Source organism: Odocoileus virginianus, chromosome 29 (assembly GCF_023699985.2).
Source record: "Odocoileus virginianus isolate 20LAN1187 ecotype Illinois chromosome 29, Ovbor_1.2, whole genome shotgun sequence".
In the NCBI taxonomy this organism is placed as follows: domain Eukaryota; kingdom Metazoa; phylum Chordata; class Mammalia; order Artiodactyla; family Cervidae; genus Odocoileus; species Odocoileus virginianus.
The window spans coordinates 12,082,984-12,110,256 of record NC_069702.1 but is presented as its reverse complement, the minus strand read 5'-3'; the positions used below and the strand labels follow the sequence as shown (position 1 = coordinate 12,110,256).

General features: G+C 54.1%; 2 protein-coding genes and 1 long non-coding RNA gene across 6 annotated transcripts in view; 2 read left to right on the top strand and 1 right to left on the bottom strand.

The window, feature by feature from the left end:
- The window catches only part of STX18 (syntaxin 18), a 107,485-nt gene extending 92,097 nt beyond the window's left edge, over positions 1-15,388 (top strand). For all 3 annotated transcript variants that reach the window (XM_070458127.1, XM_070458126.1, XM_070458125.1), the window contains exons 7-11: positions 3,802-3,890; positions 10,375-10,433; positions 11,865-11,934; positions 14,406-14,486; positions 15,166-15,388. In XM_070458127.1, coding sequence (XP_070314228.1) covers positions 3,802-3,890; positions 10,375-10,433; positions 11,865-11,934; positions 14,406-14,486; positions 15,166-15,261 — 395 coding nt within the window. In that variant the 3' untranslated portion in view covers positions 15,262-15,388. The remainder of the gene's footprint in view (positions 1-3,801; positions 3,891-10,374; positions 10,434-11,864; positions 11,935-14,405; positions 14,487-15,165) is intronic.
- LOC110148918 (uncharacterized) lies at positions 3,898-9,210 on the top strand. The gene is made up of 2 exons (XR_011484563.1): positions 3,898-7,967; positions 8,670-9,210. It is a non-coding gene; the product is annotated as an uncharacterized lncRNA (long non-coding RNA).
- A 634-nt stretch (positions 15,389-16,022) lies between the features above and the next one.
- Positions 16,023-27,273, bottom strand: part of NSG1 (neuronal vesicle trafficking associated 1) — a 33,025-nt gene continuing 21,774 nt past the window's right edge. For both annotated transcript variants that reach the window (XM_020911168.2, XM_020911167.2), the window contains exons 4-5: positions 24,717-24,827; positions 16,023-17,823 (exon numbers count right to left, since the gene is read on the bottom strand). In XM_020911168.2, the coding sequence (XP_020766827.1) occupies positions 17,623-17,823; positions 24,717-24,827 (312 nt within the window). In that variant the 3' untranslated portion in view covers positions 16,023-17,622. The remainder of the gene's footprint in view (positions 17,824-24,716; positions 24,828-27,273) is intronic.

Below are 27,273 nucleotides of genomic sequence, written 5' to 3'. Positions count from 1 at the left end.
TGGCAAACAGATGGGGAAACAGTGGGAACAGTGACAGACTTTCTTTTCTTGAGCTCCAAAATCACTGCCAATGGTGACTGCAGCCATGAAATTTAAAGACGCTCCTTGGAAGAAAAGCTATGACCAACCTAGATAGCATATTAAAAAGCAGAGACATTACTTTGTCAACGAAGGTCTGTCTAGTCAAAGCTATGGTCTTTCCAGTAGTCATGCATGAATATGAGAGTTGGACTATAAGAAAGCTAAGCGCCAAAGAATTGATGCTTTTGAACTGTGGTGTTGAAGAAGACTCTTGAGAGTCCCTTGTACTGCAAGGAGATCAAACCAGTCAATCCTAAAGGAAATCAGTCCTGAATATTCATTGGAAGGACTGATGCTAAAGCTGAAGCTCTATTATTTTGGCCACCTGATGCGAAGAACTGACTCAGTAGAAAAGACCTTGATGCTGGGAAAGATTGAAGGCAGGAGAAGGGGTTGACAGAGAATGAGATGGTTGGATGGCATCACTGACTAGATGGACATGAGTTTGAGTAAGCTCCAGGAGTGGGTAATGGACAGGGAAGCCTGGCGTGCTGCAGTCCATGGGGTTGCAAAGAGTCAGACACAACTGAGTGACTGAACTGAACTGAAACAAATAAAAGGGGGCTTCCCTGGTGGCTCAGATGGTAACAAATCTGCCTGCAACACAGGAGACAGGGGTTCAATCCCTGGGTTGGGAAGATCCCCTGGAGAAGGAAATGGCAACCCACTCCAGTATTCCTGCCCGGAAAATCCCATGGACAGAGGAGCCTGGAGGGCTGCAGTACATGGGGTCACACAGAGTTGAATACGACGGAGCGACTCACACGCAAACAGATAGAAAAGCATCTCAGGTTAATGAATCAGAAAAATTAATATCGTTAAGATGGCAGTACACCACAGAATGATCCACAGTTTCAACACATTCCTTATCAGAATCCCAGCTGATTTCTTTGTGAAAATTGACAAGTTGATTCTAAAATCATGAGGAAGTGCAAGGAACTCAAGAAAACCAAAGTGTCGTGAAAAAGAACAAAGTAGGAGGACTCACACTCTTCCCCATTTCAAAACCAGCAACAGAGCAATAGTGATCAGGACGGGGTACCTGCACAAGCATGGGCATGAATTAATGGGACGGAACTGAGAATCAGAGGTAAAACCATGCGGCTCTGGTCAGTTGATTTCCTTCCAGTGGGCAAGAATAGTCTCTTTAACTAATGGTGCTGGGAAAATTGGATATCCACATGCAGAAGGACAAAGATTGACACTTGAGTCACACCATTTATTAAAACTAACTCAGAATAGACCAAAGACCTTTACAGAGCTAAAACCCTAAAACTTACCAAAAAAAAAAAAAAAAAAAAAACCAACCATAGGGTTAAATCTTCCTGACCTCAGATTTGACAAAGAATTAACAAGGAAAGAAAGTGAAAAAAGCCCATGGAATGGGAGAAAATATTTTAAAATCACATATTTAATAAGGGATCTGTATCTAGAACGTGGAAAGGATTTTTACAAGTCAGTAAGAAAATGATAACCCAATTTTTAAATGGGCAGAGTGGACTTTAGGAGGTAGTGGTGGCCCTGAGAGATGAGTCTGGACCTGAAAAGTGGGGGAAACTTAGAAAGTTCCAGGCAGAGGGAACAGCATGAGTAAGTCCTCAGAGGCCACCAAGCACAGGTCAGTGGAGGAGAGCACTTCTGGGTGAGTAAAACTCAGAAAGGGGAGGAGGAGTGGGCCTGAAGGTCAGGGGAGCCAGAATGCAGAGGGCCTTGAGTGCTGGACCACGGAGTCGGGACTTGAGTCTCTCGGCGTCGGGGCAGGCTGGAGGCCTGGGTAGAGCACTGGTGTTTGGGGCGCCATGCTTCAAGTTGATTCTTATCTGCTGCAGGTCAGGATGGCTCCAGGTGGCTGCAAAGGAGAGCATGAGTTCTCTTAACAGACTTTCCATTCTAGCTCAGAGTGGTTCATACTTGATTCTGATTTGAATGATGTTTCTGTTCTTAATTAAAACACATAGGAGTAAAAGCTCAAGACAGACACCACAATGAGGCCAAGTATGATGTAGAGGCTAGAGAAGGGAGTAGCAGTCTGCTCCAGTGTTCCTGCCTGGAGAATCCCATGGACAGAGAGCCTGGGCTCTGGCAGGGTTGGGATGTACATGTATCATTTATAAATACGATGATAGTTCTTGGCAAAAAAAAAAAAAAAAAAAAAGCCATTTTCTAAAAACTTGCACAGAGTCATGCATGACATGGAGTTTTTTTGTGATGACATATCCAGAATAATAACTGTACTTTGTACACAGGTCTACCTAATCTGCTTTCTCTAAATTGGCGCCATCATTATGTTCTTTTCCCTTATCAGTCTCCAGACAAAAACTCTGGACTTTTGCCTGTCTCAGTGGGGCTGAGAGCAGCCATGGGAATTTACTGAGATCTGGGAGGAAAAGAAGCGGTATTTGCCTTTAAGTACTTGATGACCCACTGATAAACCCAGAAGCGCTGCTGAGACAGCAGCCAGAGTCACCTGTAGAAAGAAGGACCCCATTACAGCCTCCACCCAGGAGTGATGCTCCCACGTCCCCCCACCTCCCTGCTCCCAGCCCACCCCCAGAGGAGCCACACAGGCCTCACCCTCAGGGTCCCAGGTGGCACAGCCCCTTTTGGGAGCTGTGCTGTTTGGTCTGCTCTCTCAGAGGTCTGGTCCATGTTTATATGATCATGATGAAAACATGCTCTAGATTACAGTGTTCTGACACCACCAGTCAGCAGTCTGTTCCCAGCTTCCTGTCCTGAAATACACCAGACTGCACCAAAGCATGGACTGGTATATGTACTAGCAGAAGTTCAAGGTTTATCAGTGGAAGTGGAATATTATGCAGCAATTTAACAGAATGAGGTAGGAACTTCCCTGGTGGTTCAGTGGCTAAGACTCTAAGCTCCCAGTGCAGGGTGTTCAGGTTCCATCCCTGGTCAGGGAACTAGACCCCAGGTGCCAGAACTAAGAGTTCGCATGCTGCAACTAAAGATCCCATAGGCTGCAGATAAGACCTGGTGCAGCTACATAAATAGATATTTTTAAATGAAAGAACAAGGGAGATCTATGTGGAGCGACATAGGAAAATTCCCAAGATGCACTGTGAAGTTATAAAAGCCAAGTTTTAGAACAATGTGTTACCATTGATATACCTGTGAAAAGCAAACTATTAATACCACACTTGCAAAACTATAAATTATTTCTAGGCTGACGTGGGGGCAAGGGAGGCAGGGAATTGCTTATCTGTATGTGAACATGCCAGAGAGAGCCTGCGAGGCCCAATCACAGCACCAATGAGTGGTTATTTCGGGGAGGGAAGGGAATGAGGGATGGTGTGTTGTTTCCTGTATTTTAATGAAATATAGGAAACATTTTAATGAAATTGCCCATACATTTGACAGTGTTTAAAAAGGAGAGGGAGGGATGTAAGTGTGTATGTGTTTTGAAGTAAAGTCCACTTGAAAACTGGTCCTGAAAAACGTCCATTTGGTTTGTGACCATTGCTGAGATCACAGCAATACTGAAACTGTATGTGGGTCCCCTTTCGACACACACACACAAAATGTGGGTCCAGACATTGTAAAGAATCACGCCACAGAACGTGAATATTAACCAAGAGATAATCAAATATGGACAAAGCTCTACAATTTTGCTTCATCTCAGGTTTTTCAATATGCTTGCCTCCTAAGCCAACCTGTTCTAAAGTGAATATTTTGCTTTCTGTCTGTTTATTTTTTAAACAGAAAAGATTCCAGTCGAAGCACAACCTGAATTGGGAAACTGGGGAGACGGCAAAGGTGAAGATGAATTATCCCCAGAAGAAATACAAATGGTAATGCTGTTCTCTTCATAATTGTGTATTTTTAACTAGTTTTAATAAGAATATTTCATTGAATAGAAGGTCATCCTAAATGCTCTTACCTTATTTTTATACTGAATTTTAAAAATTATAAATAGTTTAGATACAATTTTCCACTTGATTCCTAATTCTTAGTACACTTTTCATATGCTTTAAAATTTACAATAGCATAATTAAGAAAAAAATTGCCTTAAAATAGCATAACTAATATTAGATGTCTTTTTGGCAGCAGTAAAATAGTCTTCTAAGTGAATCTTTTATAATCACTGCTATGGTGCTTTTTAATTGTTTGACTTGCTGGTATATGATAATGTGAAGAAAGTATAAGTAATGACTGCAAATGACAAGTACCACTTTAACTGCTAATACAGCTTTTAGTTACCCATCCCCTAGTTGCCAGTGGCAGCTTATCATCTCTGGTTGGATTTCAAAAGAAAAGTAATAGACCCGGTCAGAGCCCAGTCTGGTCCATTTACAGCAGGGCCCGGGGCGGGGGAGGGGGTGCCGGGCCATGCCCTCGTGTGTGTGTGTGTGTGTGTGCGCGCGCATGCGTGTGTGTGTGTGTGCGCGTGTGTGTGTGTGCGAGTGTGTGTGTGCACTCACGCGTGCGCACAGAAAAAGGGCTGGGGTATTCGTACTGCGCTCATGGCAGGATCGGAGGCCCACATTGGGTGGCAGCTGCTGCTCACTGGAGCCTCATACACGCTTTATACTCAGGGCTCTTTCACAAACGTTCGTTCTCTTGGATGAGCAGTGTCCCCTTAAATCATCTCAGAAGCGTGACACTGATTCCAGTGATGACACCATTAGCCACGACTTTCCTGGGACTTGCTCTGGGGGTGCTCTCTCAGAGGCTGTGGGACTCTCTTTGGAACAAGAGGCAGAGCTCGCTGAATTCTGAGCTCAGGAAGTAACTCGGATACCTTAAGGCGGCCTGCCAGGCCCCTGCTTCTATCATGATCCAGATGCACCTCCGATTTGGGGAAAGTGCTCCGTGTTCCGAGTCCAGCAAGCATGCCTCCCGAAGGCCTGCACACGACTCCAAGCAGCAGTCCTCGCTGGCCAATCCAGTCGGGAGAGGTTGAGGGTGATGCCCAGGGTGGGCAGTGAAGGCAGAGATGAGAAATGGGAAGTGGGCAGGACTTGGTGATCTGGGGAGGACAGCCGGGCGTGAGAGAGAGAGGGAGGAGAAAGAGCCGGGAGCTTTCTAACCTGGAGATGCAGGATGCCGGCAGTCAGGGGATGATGCCCTCTGTCAGGGGCAGGTGTGGGTCCTGGGAGGTGTCTGGTGGGCGCTGGGATCCCGGGCCTGGGGCTCCAGCTGGAGACGTGACCGTGGGGGACCCCTGACAGCTGGCATTTGAAGGCACATACAGGGTGGAGGAGGGACACACGCCACCTGGGACACAGGGCCAGAGCGGGTCAAGGCGGAGAAGCCATCAGACTAAAGGGCAGTTTGATCATGCTCCCCTATAGTCAGAGGATGGCCAAGTTTTCTGAAATCTCATCATTCTTCAATTTATACAAAATAAGTTTATTACTGAAAATGATGTCATGTGTTCCCCCAGATCATGTAACATGACCACCCTATCTTTACTAAGAGATAAAAATATGTATAGCATTGTCCCTTCATTAAGAAAGAATACATTTCTGTTTAAGCAGAACTAAGCTTCTATTTAAGGATTTTTTAAAAATACGCTGCCCCACTTCATAAAGGAAGTAGCTAGAGGAATGGCAGGCAGTTGTTTGCCAGAGGAGTTGCCTTCCCCCCGCCCCCACCGGGCAGTGGTGAGCAGCAGCGGCTTGTTAATATCCACAGACATGGGCTCAGAAGTTGTTGGCTACACGGGGGCTGGACCAGAGGAGGGCTGGCAGCAAGGATATCTGTGATCAGCAGATGTTCGGCCCCAGTGAGAGATGATGCAGCAATGTGGGCTTTGAGACCGAGCAAGTGTTGAATCCTCTGTATCACTTACATCCTCTGTAATTTGGGGGCAAGGAGCTCACTGAACCTGAGCTTGGGAGGTTGACAGTGGTTGTCAGGAATGGGGTTATGTATATATGAGCGCCCAGCGGGGTGCAGGGCACACAGCAATGCTCAGCGGCTGTTTCCTTGCCAACAGTGGGAGATTATTGCTGGGCCCGTGGGGTCCTGCGTTCCCTGCATGTTCAGAGGGTGATGTAACTGATGCGTAAGAGAAACACACATTTGCATCATGAGGCTTGTCTTTCCATAATGACAGCTGGAGCACCATGCTTGCCTTTCCTTGTGCTGTCTTGATGGAAGCATCATCCAAAAACGTGCCAGCGACCATTCCTAATAATGCTAGCTACCTCGGCGTCACGAGATCGATGACCCTGGCAATCAGAGCCAGCAGGGCCTCCCTCCTTAATTTTTATTGCGTTATTGCAAGAGGATGGGGCAGAAGGCTGTTCTGTTCATCACTGTTATAACAGGCTGTTTGATGTTCACTTCACTCCTTTCTTAATGGGGGCTCATAGCCAAGTACCATATCTTACCGTCTGACTGACCCAAATCTTATTTAAAAGGCTCAACCCTGAAAATGAAGAAAAAGAAATGCCACACTATTGGTTTTAAATTGGAAAGCGTTACAGCAAATTGTGGTCATAATTCATAGTCACTGTTTTGGAATTTTTCCTCAGGGTAAAATAATGAGTTAAGCTTTATAATAGCAGTTTAATCCATTATTTCACCCACATGAGCTGTTGCTACTCGTTCCAGAATGGCCCCAGAGCATTATGTAATTCTTCGCATGTTTCCGTTCATCACTCACGATACAGGTGTATTAATGCCCCTGGGTTAATATAAGCAGATGTTTTGTGGTCAGGCTGAGTGGAACCAAACTGTTTTCTGATGTTATGCAGAGAAAAATAACCTCCTTTCTGAGCCCACCTTCATTTTACTTGCCTCCAGTGAAACCACTGCAGTTAGTAATATATTTCTTTGGGATAAGTTTTAAAGACATGAAAGTGACTTCTGTTCTTCAGGTTGCCTGAAAAGTGTCCCTTGCCCCTGTGCGCCGAGGCACCCCTGGAAGCACCAGGTGGGTGGCTGGCAGGGCCGGTGGTCTGTGGCCATGCTCGGCTTACACACTGGGGACACGGGCACTGTTGATAGAATTTGAGCACCACACGGGTGAAAGCTGGGGTCTAGACCCTGGGAAGGTTCACTGGGGCACAGGTGGAGGTCAGGGTGAGGGGCCTGGAGCCACAGGTGTGAAGGTGTCTGGACAGATCCAGCATGACTGGAGGAGCCCAGAGCAGATCTGGGGAGTGGGCCGCAGGCCAAGGGGCAGGCTGCCCTCTGGCCGAGCCCCCGCGGGTTCGCCGTGGTGCTCCAGTGAGCCCTTCTTAGGCCTTGGCAGTGCAGATGTTCCTCCTCATTGGACACTCGGAGGCCTTGGGAGGAATGGCTTTCTGTTTCTGGATTAGAAAGGGATTTCTGTAACAACGTATGCACAGTGTGGATCTGCAGCCTTTAAACCAGATTATAAACCCTTTCGGGAGGCCTTGTTTGAAAGTCTGACCGACTTCTAAATGGAATAAAGCAGTTAAGTCATACCACCTACTATGCCCAGCAGTGTCTCAGCACTTGAGCGTTTATTAGTTTAGACGCCCCATGTGGTAGGGACTCGTAACCACGATCCCTCCCACTGTTTGTTGGGGGTTGCCGGGGGTCTGACCAGAGGGAGAGCACCGTATTCTGGGGTGAGACTGAAACGGTGTAGAGTGGAATGGCCCAGAAAGACAGGCTGGCTGCCACCATTTCTCCCCAGGCCAGGCCTGCCCACCCTCCCCGTCATCTAGGCCTCTCGGCCCCTTTTCAGGGACACAGAGATGGAGGAAGTGCCGGCAGGTGTGTCTTCCCAGGCCCTGGAGGTCCCCCGTCCTTGGTGCTGACTGTGGGGCTGCGGCTGCACGGTGCCCGTATGGGGCCAGGGAGCCCCGCCCTGAGTGCTGTGCGTGGACTCCTCTCGCCCAGAGACGGACGTGACCCGGCGCCACGTGGTCCTCGCGAACTCGAAACGGGTACTGTGCCGCGTGCTTAGTCGCTCAGTCGTGTCCAACTCTGTGCGACCCCATGGATCGTAGATCATAGCCCGCCAGGCTCCTCTGTCCAGGGGGATCCTCCAGGGAAGGAGACCATGCCCTCCTCCGAGGAATCTTCCCAACCCAGGGATCGAACCCACGTCTCCTGCATTGCAGGCAGATTCTTTACCAACTGAGCCACCAGGGAAGCCCAGGGAGGGTCCTCCAAAGCATTTAACGACTCATTTTGCTTATCCAGAATCTGAGTCCTGGAGAGATGACATAACAAGAATAAACACTCACAGAGGTGAAGTTGACCTCCTAACAACTCTTCTAAGTACTCCAGCTATCCCTAGTTTAGTGATGAAGACAGAGGCTCTGAGAGGGTTACCTGCCCAAGGGCAAACAGCTTAGAAGATGGAGGAGCCTTCCCTCCCCACCCTCAGGATCAGGCAGGAAAGGATAAGAATCACCCACCATGTCTGTTCACAAAGAGAAACTGACAGCCACACAGCAGGCCAGTGCCCGGTCCAGGGTCAGCCAGGGAGTCCCCCTGAGGACACAGGAAATGGGTCATGGTAGCCCCTGGCATGTCCCCCACCTCCCCTGGTGTTCGGTGGCTGGCTGCCTCACTCAGCGGATGAGGGGGAGGCGTGCAGGTTTGCCACCCAGACAGCCTCGGAAACCACCCTTCCTGTGCAGGGGAATGCGGGCAGCAGCCTGGCCACTGCCTCGTCTACAGGCCAGATCGCGACAAGAGGCTCCTGTGCTCTGGGCTGTGGGAAACAGGTTTGTTGTGTTGGTTTTTTGTTAATGCAGTTTCATTGTAACTCCCGCCCCCTGGATGGAGTCTGCTCTCCATAAAACTAGCCATAGGCACACCTCTTCTGTCATCCCACCTTACTGCTTGATCCCTTCAGGCCTTTGTTTCTCTCACTTCCTCCAGGGATGGGGAACTTCTCCGGTAACTTCAAGAACCCATCTGGCAGGAAGTCAGAGCCAGAATGTGATCCACTCCTGACACAGCTAACCAGGAGCCCCGCAGAAGGAACAGTAACACAAAGGCCTGAATGGAAGCCACATGCCCTTCAGCTGGGGAGGAAAAAAAGCAAGCTTTGTTCCCAAGGATCATTCCAGTAATAAACCACCTCAAACCACTAGTTAATTTTGTTTAGGAATAGTTCAAAAGCATGAAAGGACTGTAGATTTAAAAGATTAGGGCCATATTTTGTCATTAGAAAAATTCAAAGAAAATGCCCCCTGCCAAAAGGAAAAATCCAAAACCTGAGTAAAAGTACCTGAGAGAATTAGTCAAATTAGCATCCACATGCTGAAGTAATTATATTTTTTTCTTAAATACTGGACTCTTTAGTAACTGCTGACAGCTAACAGAGCAGAGTTGTATTCTCTTAAATCGCCTTTTTGATGCACAAATTAGGAGGGCTATCTCAGTACCATGTCAGCAGCTGGCAAGGCAGCCTGCTGTGGTTGGGGTGGCCCTTTGTGGGGCTTCCCCAGTGCTCCCCCAACCCCCTCCCACCCCGCTCTCCATCCTCTGACCCGGTGGGTCTGGGGTGGAGTGGAGGCCTCTGTGTGAGCGTCCCCATGCTTATGGTGCAGGGGTGGAACAGACCAGATCACCTAGGCCAAAAGGGAAAGAGGGCAGACCCAAGGAGAGAGACGTGAGGGCGGACCTTAGACAGCAGGGAAGGCATGAAGACAGCAAGGGTGCCGAGGAGCCCTGGCAGAGGGGCACGGGAAGGCACGGCCAGGACAGCGAGGCTGCTCCCCGGCAGGTGCGGAGGCAGAGCTCAGCACCTCATCGTCCTCATCCCTGTTGCTGTACTAAGGCAGGGTGGCCTGGTCCTCAGCTGGATGTCCAGCCTCTGCAGGCCGAGAGCTCCCTTCTGTTCCCTGCACAGGGCCCGGCACACAGGTGCCTCAGAGAACATTGGTAGGTGTGACTGCAGCTGGAACAGGGGTGTGGGTCCAGCATGGTTCCCACCCTCAAGCAGCTGATAGTCACACAGAAGGTTGGAGACACACACAGCATGACTCAGCATCACGGGGATGACCCCCACGCCTCCACGCTCCCCATCAGTCATTAAAGTCAGCTCGTACGCTTGCAGTGAGACGAGTGAGACAAGAGGTCTGGCCTCAGGCAGCCCTGCTGTGCTGTGGGGTTTCATTTTCTCCTGCAGCCTGACTGTCCTCACGCGAATGCTCATGGTCTTCCAGCAACACTGCCTCGGTCCTTGCTGGAAAGAGGAGCTCCGGCGTGATTCTCGGACGGCGGATCAAAGAGTTCTACACAGACTCGCTGTACTAGACACTTGCCTTTGGTTGGGTTGTTTTGAGACTCAAGTTCAGTGTGACATTATCCTCAATGTGTTTTGTTTTCTTACAGTTTGAACAAGAAAATCAGCGCCTGATTGGTGAAATGAACAGTCTGTTTGACGAAGTGAGGTATGTGTGTGGGGTTCCTGGGTGAGCAAATGGCCTAGTTTACAACTTTCCCAGAAAGTAGAAACTTACTCATTTAGTTTGGTGCTCAGGCATCCACATGTGGCCCTTGGGCCAAACGTAGCTACCCCTGCACCTGGCGCCCCCGCCCCCCATAAGGAAACTGCCCGAATTCACTACCCAACTTGTGGGCCTGTGAGTTACCTTCTGTGGGCCACTCCGGGCTTCCGGGTGCTGCAGCCCCATCTGAGAGGTCATGATGGCACAGGTCACGACAGCTGCCAGGAAGGGACTGTCTGCACCTAGCTGCCCTAAGATGAAAGGGCTGAATTAAGTGTAGATAGGGACAGCTGGCAGAGGGAAGCCCTGCAGAGGGCTCCACTGGTGTCTGGCCACATGGTGATCAGCCACGCAGAAGGCCTGTGGCCATGGCCCACATGAGTAGGGTCACCGCCCAGCCCTCCAGTGAAAGCGCTCGGGCCTGTCGCCCTGGGAATGCCGGGAGCGTTCTGAAAGGACGCGCTGAAACTGTTGTTGCATCGTGGCCACTTCCCAAAAGAAGACGCATCCCGACACATCAGCCTCGCAGCCCTGGAGACTGAGTGCGGGAGTCTCCCCCTGACCGCCTCCCTGGGCTCTCTGGCAGCCTCTGCCCTCACAGGCGGGCCTCCCAGTGCTTCTTTGAGACGGTGCTCTTCCCACCCCGGCCCCTCCTCACTCTCCTCTCCTCTCTCCTCTGCTTCCCTCACCTGGTCTGGGGGAGTCATCTCCCCACCGAACATCGCTTCCTCCTGGGCCAGGAGCTCAGCCTCTAGACACGCACCCCCAGACCACCCCAGGGTCACCCGTGCTGCCCAGGCAACCGGGAGAGGCCCATCTGCTCTAGTGCGGAACCCAGATGGGATATTTTCAGCCGGAATCAAAGGAGGTTTCCTCTCCACGGAGAGTTGGTTTAAATGGCGAATGCACCCTTTCCTCTAACCTGCTGAGTGGTAACAGAGTTTTGGGTAACAGCATATTCTGGCGTTTTCTTCTGAATCCCCACCACATGTGACTGTTGCTAGGACAGGGCTCAGCATTAAAGGAGACTCTGCCTTTTGTAACTGCTGGGTACAGCCACGTGCTCCTGGCCCCACGCTGACTCAGGTGTCAGGAGTCCCAGGGGTCAGCTTATGAAGTGGTAGGGGTGGGCTTCCAGACCATCCAGTACACCCAGAAAGCTGAAGGGCGTTAAAGGGGAACCAGTAAGGAGGGTGAGCCTCTGCCCGTTCTTCCTCCTAAGCCCGCGTCCTGAGCAGGCCACCGTGAGCCACCGTGGTGTCCCCTCCCTCCCACGCCTTCACTTAGAAGAGACTTCTTTAGAAGTGTGTGACATTGCTGTTAAGATCATCAAGTACAAACAGTTAATGTGTATGTGTTTTTTTTTTAATGAAGGCAAATCGAAGGGAAAGTGGTTGAAATCTCCAGACTCCAAGAGATCTTCACAGAGAAGGTTTTACAGCAGGTAAGAAAAAATAATTGTTTTCAGTTTTAATTTAAAGGGGCATCTACTCAGAACTTGGGACATTTCTTCTGAGGTCATCAGGCCTCTGCAGCTGTTTCCTTGTGGCTCAGCTGGTAAAGAATACACCTTCAATGCGGGAGACCTGGGTTTGATTCCTGGCTTGGGAAGATTTGCTGGAGACGGGATAGCTACCCACTCCAGTATTCTTGGGCTTCCCTGCTGGCTTAGCTGGTAAAGAATCCGCCTTCAATGCAGGAGACCTGGGTTGGATCCCTGGGTTGGGAAGATCCCCTGGAGAAGGGAACAGCTACCACTCCAGTATTCTGACCTGGAGAATTCCATGGACTGTGGGACAACTTTCCACGCGCCCCAGCCCCGTGAGGCAGAGCGCATGGGGCACGGGAGGCAGCTCGGTTGCAGTTCTGAGTGCCCTCGGGAAAGCTGGGGAGCCTCTCTGAGCCACAGTTTTTTTCCATCTATAAGATGGAGCAGCCTTTCTATTGTTGTCGTAAGGCACAGACATAACCCACGGAAAGTGCCCAACACAATGCCTGATGGGTAGTAGCTTTTCAATCAGCAGGGCTGCAGGCTCAGACTCGGCCCTCCCAGATGCCAGGTCCATGCCCCCTCAGGTGTCCTGTCCTCACAGGAAGTGTGACTGTTCTCATAAGTGGATTTTCATGTCATTTCTACCTGCTTACTGTTTGGAAGTTCTTCTAGCCACTAACTGACAAAATTTTTAGAAAACACCTGATAAAATTTCCCTTTTGTATTCAGCATCCACAGAATGGAAGGGTTTGAAAGACAAAATCATTTTTCTCTACTATGTTAAACTGGGCCACTTGACGTAAGAGACTCCACTCACAAAATGTCCCCTAAACCACACAGCTGGAGTCAGATCATTGCAGACTGGGCACTCAGGGTTGTTCAGGTTCATAGGAGTTGCTCTTTTTACGAGCATGTTGCAGGAACTGTTCTAGTCCATATATACTAAGCCTCCATTTAGAAGCCTAATGCTCATCAGTTCAGCCACCTAATACAGAAAACAGCTCAATCAGATGTCTCCCTCCCCAAGCCCCAGCAGAGCCAGACAGACAGCCCCAACCTGGTTCCCCGTTGCTCGCTGTATGACCTGCGGTACCCCCAAGCCCCCTCCCCCCCGCCCCTGCAGACTGGGGCCCAGGTCATGCGAGTCACTCTCGGGTGGAGAATAGGAAGTGCCCGGCCCACCCTGGGCTCTCTGAAACTGGGAACTGAACTGGGAACCGTTGTTATTTGTGGGTGTGGCTGCGGCCGACCTGGGCGATGCCCTGTCTCACTAGCACAGCCAGAGCGTCACCAATGGGCGGAGCCCACGTGCAGCGAGAAACACTCAGGCCCTGAGTGGCTGAGTGCACTAGAAGCTCTTATTCCACAACCATCGTGTCTGCTCCTCAGCCCAGCTGCCGAGGAGCACTGATTGCCATTCACGGTTGCTTCTGGTTAGGGGGCTGCTTCTCAGGTTGGGAAGCAGCTGTCCTGGAGTTCTGGACGGGCACCCCGCGGGGTGGGAGCGAGGCCCAGCCTGTGTCACACCAAGAGTTCCGGGGCTTGACCTGGGAGGGGCTTGCAGAGCACAGACTGAGCCGCACCTGGCTTCCCAGGATTTCTAAGGCCCGAAAAGAGCTGAGTGTGTCTGGGGTTTCTCATTTGTGTTGCAACGTGGCTCTTAACAACACACTCATGGGAGCACCTGCCCCCACTGGGAGAGTCTCCAGGACGCAGTTAGAGAACAAGGCAGTCCCTGGCCCTCGGGTCTTACACTGTGTGGCTCTCACTGCTGGGAAGCAGATGACTGAAGGTCACTTTCCTCTCTGCGGTACCGGTTCCATGTCAGTCTGGTTTCCCTAAAACACGAGCTTGTTTACATTCCCGCCCACCCCCTAGAGGAAAGGGGAAGGACAGCCAGCCCTACCCCTTAGAGGGCAATGTGGGGGTGCAGGGTGGGTTATTAGCCAGATGCTTCTGTGTAAGCCCAGGAGCCCATATGTAAGCTTTCCAAGTATTCGGACTAAAACTCTGCAAACTAAAGCGCCATCTTGAAGCTAGTGTGTGTGTTTTAAAGTCACGTGCACCTTGAAAGCCCTGGCATGGGGCAACCACTGTGATCGAGCGCGTGTGTGTTTGTCCCTTCCTGTCCGGTGAATGGACGGGAAGGCGGCAGGCGGGCGTGCAGGCAGCACAGGCCCCCATCCAGTCCCAGTCCTGCTACTTGGGAGCTGTGTGTCTCCGGGAAAGTTACTAAGCTTCTCTGAGCCGGAAGCTTCCCTTTGGTAAATGGGAGTGTTGCCTGCCTCCCGGGTGCTGTGAGGACTGGTGGTTCATGTGTGTAAAGCCCCCGCCCTTCGCATGTGGCAGCTGCTGTTTCTGTTGTGACGGACACTTGGGGAAGGAGGACAGTTAGGTGTATGTGCTGCTGTTGTTCTCCACAGGAAGCCGAGATTGACAGTATCCACCAGTTAGTAGTTGGAGCAACTGAGAATATCAAGGAGGGCAATGAAGACATCAGAGAGGTGGGTGCTCCGGGCCCCGAGTCTGACTCGGAGGCGCTGCGTCCAGGGCAGTGGTCGCCTCGGCAAGGCCGCACACGCTGGGCGGGTCTCAGGACCATGCGCGGGATGGACGGTTCCATGGCTCCATCCTGCCCAGCCCAAGGCCCGCTCACTGCCCTGCAGAGGAGCCGTTCTGGGGGGCAGGGGCCACTCCCTAAGTCCAGGCTGGGTGCCACTGGAGAAGCTTGTTGGACCCCCACTGAGGACCAGAGCCCTGGTCGTTGACAGGACCGCCAGGGTCGACCCTGTTGAGAGGACTTTATTTTTTGGGTGCAGTCCTCAGGTTTGGGTTGATGTGGGACCGCTCTTGGGCCACCACCGCCATCGCACTGCCAGGAAGCAGGCCAGGGTAGCGGACACGCAGGCTGAGCCTGCCTGTGTGGGTCTGACCCTGGGCGGACATGAGCTGTCGCTCCTGGGGGACTAGTGCAGGAGCGCCTCGCGGTGGCTGACCAGCGAGGGCGAGGCACCCCGTCTGTCTTCTAATAGATCTTAAGCCCACCTTTCGGTTTTGCTTAAAAACGGAGCCATCCGTGCAAGGTAGGCACAGGGTGGAGTAGCCCCCACAGTCAGCCCCGCAGGGGGAGCGCAGGCAGACACACATGGACCTTTCGGACCAACCCCCCCTCTCCTCCCCCAGGCCATCAAGAACAACGCCGGCTTCCGGGTGTGGGTGCTCTTCTTCCTGGTGATGTGCTCCTTCTCCCTGCTCTTCCTTGACTGGTATGACAGCTAGGCGGCCCGGCGGACGGCACCCGGGAGCCCCTGACGGGGAGTGGGGCTGAGACCTGTGCTCACAGAAGGGACTCCAGACCTGTGGCTTAAGCATGCAATAATGAAAAAGAAAACCACACAACTGAAAATGGTCTGCGTTGCAATCCTGAGGCCAGAGGGAAGGAGCGGGAGGGTGGTTATTCCTGCACCTGATGGGGCTGCTAGGGGGTGGGGGCTGCCCCAGGGAGGGAGCCTGGTGGGCTTCCTGCTCCACGACCATCTCTGATTCAGAGGGGGCAGCGGCGTTCCCCACCCCAGCAGGAAGAACGTGGGTCAGTAGCTCCTCAGGGCAGATGACCTGTGCCTCCTGTGGTTTCCTGTGTGCCTGAGCAACTGACGCACAGACTCCCGTGCAGCGGAAAAGACAGCTCGTCTTCAGCCTGTGAATCTAGTGATAGAACCACAGCCACTTACTGTCTTATTGGTGGGTCCAAGGTTAGGAAGTCACTGCGGGCCCACCTGCCTCCTATTGGGGAAGAAATGTGGGCAGGGGCCTGGCTCCTCCCAGCACTTTCCTGCGGGGGAGAGGCCTGACTTCCTGCCCCTGGGGCCCCCCAGAAGCTTCGTCCAGAGAAGGGCCTGGGCCTCTTCCCAGGAGTCAGGAGCGCCCGCTGGTACTGATTCATGAGGCATCTGCAGCCACATCTGTGCAGAAAGTCCCTGGCATTCGTGGGCCCCGAGGTATGGTCGAGGGCTCTGCACAAGACAGTCCGGGGGCGCCAGAGGGATCCTTGTGTTCTTTATTTGCACAAAGTGAGAATGTCGAAAGTTACATGTGAACGAGTTTACAGTCAATAAAATGCACGTCTACTAGGAAACACAAACAGGGTCGCCTTGGCACTGCGTGGATATGGGCTGGAACTGGCCGATGGATCCTCTCTACACAGGAGTTCTGGCACAGTCATTGCTCTTTTCCGTCCCCACAGCCTCACAATGTCCGCCACTCTACGTGCCCACCCCGTGCTCCAAGGTCATGGTCATTGTTTCCAGACACCCTTGATAATCAAATATACTGTATGTTTTGGAAGCATATTTCAGGGAACAGTAATGGAGATGGCCATGATCACCATGCGTGTTCACAACACAGCTTGCACTATTTGTCATTTATTTTTGATCTAAAAAAAAAACAGTGAAACTTCTGACATGTCCACCAGAAAAACACATTCAAATGACATGGAAGAAAATGTCTGTGGATGTCTTTTTTTCTATTTAATCGTCTTACACACTTGGTTTATCTAACTGGCAATTCTGTAAACATAAACTTTTTAATGTCAAGATTCAGGCTGAAACATAACTGTCTTACAAAGACTGTGAATGGAAATGTCATAATTGGACTTACAGCACTGCCCCCCCACCCCCGCCAGCCTTTCCAGCCTGTTTCTTACATCAAAGGAGTTACATCTGTCCCACAAAATAAAAATCAACGTAGCCTTGACTTATACCAGCAATTACACTTTTCACTTTTCCCACCCAACTAAGTGTCCCAAAACTAACCTGCTAACACGAGCTTGTCGGTGCAAACTTGTTCATAATAGACATGGACAAAAGGGCTGGTTGGGTTTCATTCCTACTCCGCCCATCACAAAGCAGACAGACTATCTACAGGGAGACGGGCGCCTGCCTCCTCCCAGGGTCCCCACCTCTCGTGCTCTGACCCAGTCCACAGGCACTGGCTCCTCCACCCAGCCAGTGCGCTCTGTACAGAGAGGCAGCCGCCTCGATGCAGCGCCTGCGCACTCAGCAGTGAGCACAGGAAAGGAGTGCATGGCCACCCCCCGGGGGCCTCTCTGCTTCCTTCCCACCCTCCTCCACCACTCACTATGGGGCATGGGCTTCTTGGCCTATGGGAGTACCGTTCTGGGAGGTGGGAAGAGACTTGAAGTACAGCTTGCCCTCAGCACAGCAGGGGTCACTCTAGATACGGCTGTGGAGTAAAGTTTGCAAAACAGCAATGTGGTTTAAAAGAAAACAAAAATCAGTTCCACAAAATGCATCATCATCTATCTGAAGTTCAAACCCCTTGCCTGTCCACTGTAAATTTATTGTTTTTTTTGACAGCATCCAGTAAACCCCAGGAACGTCACTAGATTCAGATTCCCTAACATGGAAAGTGGTGGCGGAGCACCCCAAGTGCTGACACGCACTTCACGCCCGCGAGTGGCCCGCAGCAAGCTGTATTTGCGAAGCAGCAATTAGCAGACAGAAGCAGTTGCACCATACATGAGTAACCTCTATAAGTTATCAGTAATTATATTTGATGAAATGTCCCTCAAAGTCCCCTTGTTACCTTCAGGCGACACCGTTAAGGAACTTGCCCGACTTGCTAAGCGGATTTCTCCGCGGCCTCCGTCTCCTGCTCCGAGAGCTTCTCTTCCGACAGAACGGACATCCACGGCGACACGGAGCGGGTGATGCTCTGCTTGGCCAGGTTGTAGTGGTTGATGACGGTGTAAAATTTCTCCCGGGCATTGGAGTCTTGCTCTGCATAGTAGCTCTCCAAGCCTTCTGGGATGCACTGGGTGTTCTGCAAGACAAGCAGCCCCTGAGACACACACACTGACGCAGGAGGCGGGCCATGAGTCTCCAGGTAACACCCGTGGTCACCGAGCACCTCACTGGGTTTGGGAGGGACTCAGTGATGAGCTGACCACCTGGCGCCGATGGCATCGTAACAGGATGAGCATCTGTAAGGCCACAGTGATGGCACTTAGCGGTTCTTCCTGCTGCTCTAAAGGTCTTACACTCATGATTTATTTTAAATTGAACCAGGGTCTCCCACATTGCCGGTGGAGTCTTTACCAACTGAGCTATCAGGGAAGCCCATTTTAAATCTACTAGAAAACAATGGAACTTCTGACATGTCCACCAGAAGCAACAGTGAAGAAAGCCTTCTGTGAGCCGGTTGGGGGAGGCACACTTGAGGGCACTTGAGCTGGGCCTGGGGGCAGGAGGACCAGGATGCAGGCTGGAGAGAGGCCCATGGCCACAGCAGAGGGCAAGGAGCCACAGGACACAAACGCCGGGGAGAAGGCAAGGGTCAGGGGGTCGGGAGGGACTGGTGTGACCCTGAGAACCGGAGAGCAGCAGGAAGCCACGCGGAACTCCCCCCCACCCCGGGCACTTGAGAGGGGGGTCTCTCCCAGGGAAGCTGTCCACTAGGGAAGAGGCGCTTCCCTACCTACCACAGAACCCCAGAGAGGATGGGCGTGGAGACATGGATCCTTGCCTCTCGTCAGCTCACCGGACTCTAGCCCCCCCCCCCCCCCCCAAAGCTGCCTTTCTTCATCCATCCAGGAGCCGGGCTAAAACACCACCCACTGTCACACACACACACACACACACACACACACACACACACACACAAACCCTTGAGGAAGGGTGGCGGGCTGCGAACGGTCTGCACCAGGCCCCTCTCCCAGAGCTCAGCAGGTACATAGCGCCCAGCTCAGGACATTTCCCAGCCCTCCCAGCACTAACTTCTGGCCAATGGGATGTGAGGGGTGTGTCCGTCCACATTGGGATGAGTCCCTCCACGGGACTAACTTCTGGCCAATGGGATGGGAGGGGTGTGTCCCTCTGGACTAACTTCTGGCCAATAGGATGGGAGGGGTGTGGCACAGGCAGGTTGGAAGGGAAGCTGCCTGCCCTCCCCTGCTCCCGTGGCCCCTTCTCCGCGGCTTCGACCTCCTTGGTGGTCCCTGCCAGGAAAGGGACAACACCCCCCAGGGGCTGGCAGCACTGCCCAAGACAGAACAGGGGCTCCAGGAAGACCTCCCAGAGCCCCACCGCCTGCCAGCAGCGGCTTTAAGGAGAGAGGAGCCTTACATCTGGCGAAAGACACACCATCTGTGTCTCCAGACACAAAAGCATCACAGGACCACCACCATCTCCTTGTCAGGTGAAGGGAGACTGCAGTGAAGGGGGTCCCAGGCTTGGCCACATCACGGTCACCAGGGAGAGTTTTAAGCCGGACCCCCAGCCCAGCCCGCGGGATCCAGCACTCAACCCTGGAGCAGCGTCTCTGCCTCAACCACCTCACCGGCAAGCGCACCGGCGGTATCCCACCAACCCCCTAGGGTCCAGCAAGATGCCTGCTGCTCAAAGCGCTCCTGTGCCTCCCTGCGTGGGCCCAGCATGGAGACCATGACGGGTCTCCGATGGTCACCGGGATGGCTGGTGGCAGCTGCTGCCCGGTGGACGTGGGCGCTGGCCATGGACACCAAGGGGGACCTCCTCTGAGAGCCTCGTCCCTGCCCAACACAGGCTCCCTCAGCCTCCAGAAGCTACAGGCAGGTTAGCTCTGCCTCCCTGTTAAGGGGCTGCTCCTTGGGGGTCTATCCTGCAGACCCGAAGCCCACCACCAGACCCCAGCCCGGCCACCACACTGGTTCCTTCTGAGCAAGACGCCGAGCACCTTGTGGGCACAGTGTCTCCCCGTGAGCTGGGATCCATTAGTTCCCTTTCATAGATGTGGCCAGTGAGACCCACCTGGGTGAGCACCCAGCTCCAGCCCAAGGCCTCTGCTCAGAGCGTTCTGGATGCCACCTGCAAAGCTGCCGACGGTGAACACTGCCCAAAGGCAGAAAACAGTGAGAAACGAGGCAGCAAGGTCGCCGGGGCACCAGGGCAGGACCATACCCCCAGCAGCCTCAAGTTCCGCCAGCGATCATCAGGCCCCAGCAGCCCTGCATGCCTGGTCCCCACTGAGCCCTCGGCTTCCTCAGAGGTGGGGGTGGCGGTGCTAAGTCTGCAGGGCTTGGTGGGAGGAGCTGCTGCAGCCGGAACCACGGGAGCCCAGTGAATGCCACAGCCTTCACGAGGCCCTCTTTGGCGACCAGGCGGTCACGCCACCCTCAGGACCTGGAGGCCTTCCCACGGTGCAGGTCCACTGCCTGGTGTCAGGGCAGTCACAGCGGGCTCAACAGGTGACTTGTGGAGGAGAAGGGACCACATCCGGGTCTTAGAAAGGCTCCCCTTTGAGCCCATTTAGAAGCCTCAACAAGCGTGATGCAGGGCTTCCTCTCCACGTGAAAGGTTGTTACAGGGGACACCGGCCTTGCGTCTGCGAAGAGGCGTGTCAGTCCAAGGGTCGGGGGCTCTCGTACGGGGGGCGCTGCCCATGGGGTGCAGAGCCGCCCACACCAGTTCTGGGCCAAGCACCGGAGAGCCACAGACCTGCCGATCCCAGGCCTGCAGCCCCACGCCTGCCCCACGGCCTCCGCTCCACCTCCCACACTGAGAAGGGGCGGGGCATGGGCTCTCGGCAGAGGGAGGGCACCGAGCCTGGTCCAGCCCCCCCGACCCCCAAGTTTCAGCTTCATTACTCCCCATCTGGGAAGAGGGCTGGGGGTGAAGGATGGGACATGGTCGGGGACAGGGGGTCTAGAGAGCTCTGGGGTCTGGTGGAGCTGTGTAAGTAAGCTGACTCCGACAGCAGATCCAGCCACCTCTTCCCCAACCAGGACCCTCTGAGAGGCCCGGGCAGGCTCCATGGGTGTTTTCCCTGCTGCGGCTGCTGTAGCTACTGCCTCACCTCAGAGATGCGAGACTCATTGTTGCTGATTTAGTGAAGATGTAGTGAGGTGAAGTGAACATCGTTCAGTCATGTCTGACTCTTTGCGACCCCACGGACTATACAGTCCATGGAATTCTCCAGGCCAGGATAGTGGAGTGGGTAGCCTTTCCCTTCTCCAGGGGATCTTCCCAACCCAGGGATTGAACCCAGGTCTCCCACATTGCAGGCAGATTCTTTGCCAGCTGAAACACAAGGGAAGCCCAGGAATACTGGAGTGGGTAGCCAATCCCTTCTCTAGGGGATCTTCCCAACCCAGGGATCAAACTGGGGTCTTCTGCATTGCAGGCGGATTCTAGACCAACTGAGTTATCAGGGAAGCCCCAAAATTTTGCCAGAACAGCTGTGCTCATTGTGTGTATTAGTTGCTCAATCATGTCTGACTCTCTGCAACTCCATGGACTGTACAGGCTCCTCTGTCCAAGGGATTCTCCAGGCAAGCATACTGGAGTGGGTTGCCATGCCCTCCTCCAGGGGACCTTCCCAACCCAAGGATCGAACCTGGGTCTCCTACATTGCAGGCAGATTCTGGTGTCCTGACCTCTCACTGGTGTCCTGACCTCCAGCTACACCTGAGCATCAGGGAGCAGGGATGCTTTGCAGGGGTGAACCATTTGTTCACCCCTGGGCCAGCCCTGCAGGTGAGGTGGCCCCCGTCCAGCGAGCCAGCAGCACCCCTCAGCCCCCACCTGCACCGCCACCTCGCCTCCACTCTGTCCACGCCACCAGCACAGGGTCCGGCATGACCTTCTGAAGCCACCTGCTGGGCAGCGAGTGACTTTGTTCCAGGCTGAGACGGGCCCCTCCAGACGGGACAGGGTGTCTCTGCTTCCAGGTGCCCAGGCCAGAGAAGACAAGACGGCTGCTGCCGCCCACAGACCAAGGCAGCAAGACAGGGATGCTCGGGAGGCACCACAGGGGCGGAGAGGGGGCGAGCTGGTGGCAGGCAAGACCTTGGGGGGCATGTGGGAGCCACATGGAAGTGGGATGGGGTAGGGGCTCCCAGGAAGCTGTGACCTGGCCCACTTTGGCCAGACAGACCCCGGCAGAGCCAAGTGTCAGCCAGGAGTGAGTGCGGGGAGGTCACGGAGCCTCTAAACATGAACGACAACTGGACAGGTGAGGGCGCCCAGGAAAAGTGTCCCAACAGCCCTGGCCTACGGTCAGCTATTAAACCTCACATGGAGGCTCCCCAAGGGGAAGTGTATGGAGGAACGCCCAAGCGTAAACACTTTATGGGAGTCTGGGGCGATTTCCCACTATGTTTAAGACCTTTCTATAATGCTCTATAAGTCATCTATATGATGACTTCGTATGATGGCTCATATGATGATTTATTAAAAAAAAAAAGCCAGAAACCTAGGGTCCTCCACAGCCCACATCTGCCCTTTTAAATCTCCTGTGACACTCCTCAGCTTGGGGCCAGCCTCAGCAAGGGGCTGGTCCCCACCCCTTCACGCATCCCAGAAGTCGGGCACGGTGCCCATCAGCCCTTCCCTCGGGGGCCTGGGCCACTCTGTCCCCCCAGCACAAGAGCTGCCCACAGCAGGTCTTGCACCAATGCCCCCTCCTCATTTAGATCCCTGCCGGATGAGCCCTGTGGTCTTCCTGGAAGAGGTGGCCACAGACGCTCAGTCACCCTATATTCCTTGTTTCCTAACTCTTGGCAGCATGCACATCGTCTGGGTATCTGTCTGCTGGCTTGCCGCTAGAACGTGAGCTCAAGGGCAGGCACCTGGCACGTGCCCCGCAGCACGCCCAGCACCCCACCACGCACACAGGAGGGGACCCTTAATACACAGTGAGTAATGAATGAAGGGTAGGGCATAACCCTGGGCACCACGGACATGTCTGTCCTCAATTTCCTGTTGGTAAAATGGGGTCTAACGACATCTATACCCCACAGGGTTTCTGGGAGCATCAAAGATCTGAGTTAAAAGCCCCTTGTAAACTGTCGGGTGGCGGCATTTGATCACATGCACGAACATGCAGAAAGGGAGGAAGGAGACACACTCACACCTTCCTTGCTTCAGCCGCAGCCCGAGGGCAGTGGAAACAGGCCAGCAGCTCCCCGGCCCTCCAGGCTCCCCTTCTCCAGGAAAGACACCGCCCCTCGGATGCCAGGGGAGACTGCCAAGTCCCAGCGGACGAAGATCCAGAACAATCTCTCTGGGGCTCTAAATTCCCAAGGCTGACTGAGCCCCAGCATCAACCTACAGAGTCTATTAAACAGGCACACGCCTGCCCCGTCCAGCGCTGCGGTGAGCCCGGGGACTGACCCTCACCTCACTGACTCCCCCTGCACCAACGAATCTAGCAGAACCCGGCCCATGCAGGATGGAGAAGACAGCTTGGGTCCGCCCTCCTCTGCACAGGGAACTTGCTCAGGGTCACAGAGAATGAGCCAGAAGGAAGCCCCGAGGGGGCTGTGGCCGCAGGTATGCGTGAGCAGTCCGCCTGGACGAGGGCCCTGGTCCCCGGGAAGTCGTCCTCCGCACACCCAGGTTCCATCAAGGCACAGTCCCGCATCACCCTGGCACCTTCTCCGTGACCCCCAGGTCCTCCCCTCCTGCCCTGCCGCCCCTGCCTCCCAGAGTCACTCCTGCTCCATCCTCAGTACCCCGACCTGTCCAGACCCCCGTCTCTCCCCTGCTCCCCTCTACTAGCCTCCTGGGCCGTCTCACTGGCCCCCATCACTCCCTTCCAACCTGCAGCCTCCCCAGCCACCCAAGTGACCGTCCCATCACTTCCCCCATCCCCCGGGGGGTCTCTGGCCGACACTGCAGTCTAGCCATGGCCAGCTCCCCCTCAGGGTGGGCTGTGTATGGACCAGCCAGCGGGTACCTGGGCGCTGCTCCCCCCGGCCCCCGGCTCTGCCCTACTGTCCCCCAGGCCTCTGGATCCACCTCCTCTAAACCCCAGCATCTTCTGAGCCTCCAAACAGACCATCAACTCCTCCAGCCCCAGTCCCAGCCCCAGAGTATGCACAAGGGCTGGTGGAAGGGGCAGGGGGGGCTTCCTCCAGCCGGGAGTCCTTCCCTAGGGGCCTGCAGGGTGCCCTCACGGACCTCCCACGTGGTGGGCACAGAACATCAGGAGCTCTGGAGCTGCGAGAGGAGAAGCCCATACAAGGGCCCCGCGGCCCCACACCAACATCAGCCAAAGCGCGGGCGCCCAGCGATAGTGGCAACCAGGCTGGGTCTGCTCCTGCTGAGAACTGGGTCCCGCCTCATTCCAGCAGCACCACGGCCTGGAACGGAGGGGGTCTTCCCCCTCACACTGGCTCCAGGAAGTTCAGAAGCAAACGGGGCCCAGATCCGACTGTGGGGGACTCGGGAGCGAGCCCGCGGCCCGTGCACTTCACCACCTCCTGCGTGTGCCCTCGCCCCAGCCCTGCCCCCACCCTTCTCCCTTTAGTCCTTCTCCCTTTAGCGGGCCCCCGTGTCCGCTTCTCTGTGCGGCCTCTGCGGGCGGAGGCGTCACACGGCTCAGGCAAAGCGAGCATCCTCCATCCAGAGAGTCCAGTTGTGCTTCGCGGCGGGCGGACCAGGGACGTGCGCTCGGGGGGCTGGGGTCGCCCGGCCCTGCTCCGACCCCCGCGTGGCAGGGCAGGTCTTCCTCTCCCGGAACCGCCACTTCCTGGGGCGTCCCTCCCTCCCTCACTGCCCCCCCAGGGCTGTACTGGGCCTGTAGGGCCGGAGGCTCACCCCACATCCCCACCACACCCCCTGCCCTGCCCGCAGGGCCCCCACCGGGAGCTCCCACCACTCTAGGGCCATCCCTTGGGAGCCGTGAGTCCAGCAGGGTAAGATGTAAACTGGGGGCGCCAGGGGCTGGGGGCTTACCTTGAGGACGAAGCCGTCAGGGCAGGCGCGGTCATACTTGTACACCTTGTAGACGACCAGGAAGACGACACAGGTGAGGAAGGCCAGGGCGAAGAGGACCAACACGGACACCTGGGGGCAGCAGGGGGTTAGGGCCGCTGATGCGGTAGTGCGCATGCGCACAGGAACACGCACACAGAGACACAGGAACACCCACACAGAGACACAGACACACACACACAAGGACACATACACACAGAGACACATACACACACACAGACACATACACACACAGACACATACACAGATGCACACAGACACACACACACAAGGACACATACACACACACAGACACATACACACACAGACACATACACACAAGGACACACACACAGACACATACACACACAGACACATACACACAAGGACACACACACAGACACATACACACACAGACACATACACACAAGGACACACACACAGACACATACACACACAGACACATACACACAGACACATACACAGACACATACACACAGACACATACACAGATGCACACACAGACACAGAGACACATGCACCCAGTAACACAGACACACACAGTAACACACACATAGTAAAACGCACACACAGTAACACACACACAGACACAGAGACACACACACAGTAACACACACAGACACATACACACACAGACACACACAGTAACACACACACAGACACATACACAGAGAGACATACACGCACACAGACATATACACAGATGCACACACACACAGTAACACAGACACACACAGTAACACACACATAGTAAAACACACAGACACACACAGATACAGACACACAGAGACACAGACACATACACACACAGACACACACACAGACACACACACAGACACATACAGAGAGAGACATACATGCACACAGAGTAACACACACAGACATAGACACAGAGATACACACAGTAACACACACATAGTAAAACACACACAGTAACACACACAGACACACACACAGACACATACAGAGAGAGACATACATGCACACAGAGTAACACACACAGACATAGACACAGAGATACACACAGTAACACACACATAGTAAAACACACACAGTAACACACACAGACACACACACAGACACATACAGAGAGAGACATACATGCACACAGAGTAACACACACAGACATAGACACAGAGACACACACAGTAACACACACATAGTAAAACACACACACACAGTAACACACACAGACACATACACACACAGTAACACACACAGACACACACACAGACACATACAGAGAGAGACATACACGCACACAGAGTAACACACACAGACATAGACACAGAGACACACAGAGTAACACACACATAGTAAAACACACACACACAGTAACACACACAGACACATACACACACAAACACACAGAGACATGTACACACACACATGCACAGACACGTACACACAGATGCACACACACACAGGCCCACACCAGGGTACACAGGTGCTGTCTCTGGAAGGAGGCACAGAACACGGACCCAGGAGGCCACTGGGGATGAAGGTCAGCAGAGTCACTTCACACTGGACAATTTCTGAACCATTTTCATTTTTTATCACATCCACACATCAGCTTCTTTGTAAACTGGCCATTTCTTGTACTCTGGGCCCAGTGTAGACAGCCTGGGGTACACCTATGCCTGAAACTCAGGGATGCCGGACACGCCATGGAGCTGTGGGTGTGGCTGCCCTCTGACACTGCTGGTCACCCTGGTGACGCATCAGTCATCGGCTAATCAGCTGTCTCACAGATGCCCGAGTCCCAGATGCCAACCCCACCCCTGAGCTGGGACCAGCTGAGCCGGGCAAACCCTCCGGGGCCCCCATCACCTCCATCCTGGACAAGAATGTTCAGGGAGAGCCTGCCCCTCCCCCGAGGGTGGTCCCCATAAGCACGGGACTTGGCTTTCTGCACTGCCGTCTGCGGAGCGCCCAGCACAGCTTGGGCGGACTGCGGGATGGGCCCAAGAATGTCTGCAGGTGGACACGTGATGGTCCCGGAGAAGACTGGGCTGGGTGATGAGACATCCCCTGATGCAGGGCCCAGGGATCGGGAGACAAAATGATGCTGCCTCTGGGCCTCGAAGGCACACCCTGGAGGCCAGGAGCTGCCGGGCAGGGTGAGTGTGCATCCTGGTGTGCAAAGGGCACTCAAAGGCACTGCAGGTCAGGTCGGGAGGTGTGACCAGGAGCCGTGCCCAGGTCCCCGGCCCAGATCCACTGCTCCCTCCCTTCACCCCACACGGCCACCCTGGCCACTGCCCCAGCCATGAGAGTGCCCATCTCCAACCCTCCCCACCACCCCCCAGCCACGCTCACTGCAGCCTGGGTGACACCCACCCCCTCGGCCTCCCTCCCCAGGGGTCAGCCCCTCAGATGCCCAGGCAGGCGAGGAGTCTCTGTGTCACCCTGATGAGGCCCTTCCCATCTCTGCACTCCATTGTCCCATCAATGTCTCTGTCCCCCACGTCTCCCTTCTCTTCCAGTGACCCCCTCACTGGGCTGCCAGGGCACTCAC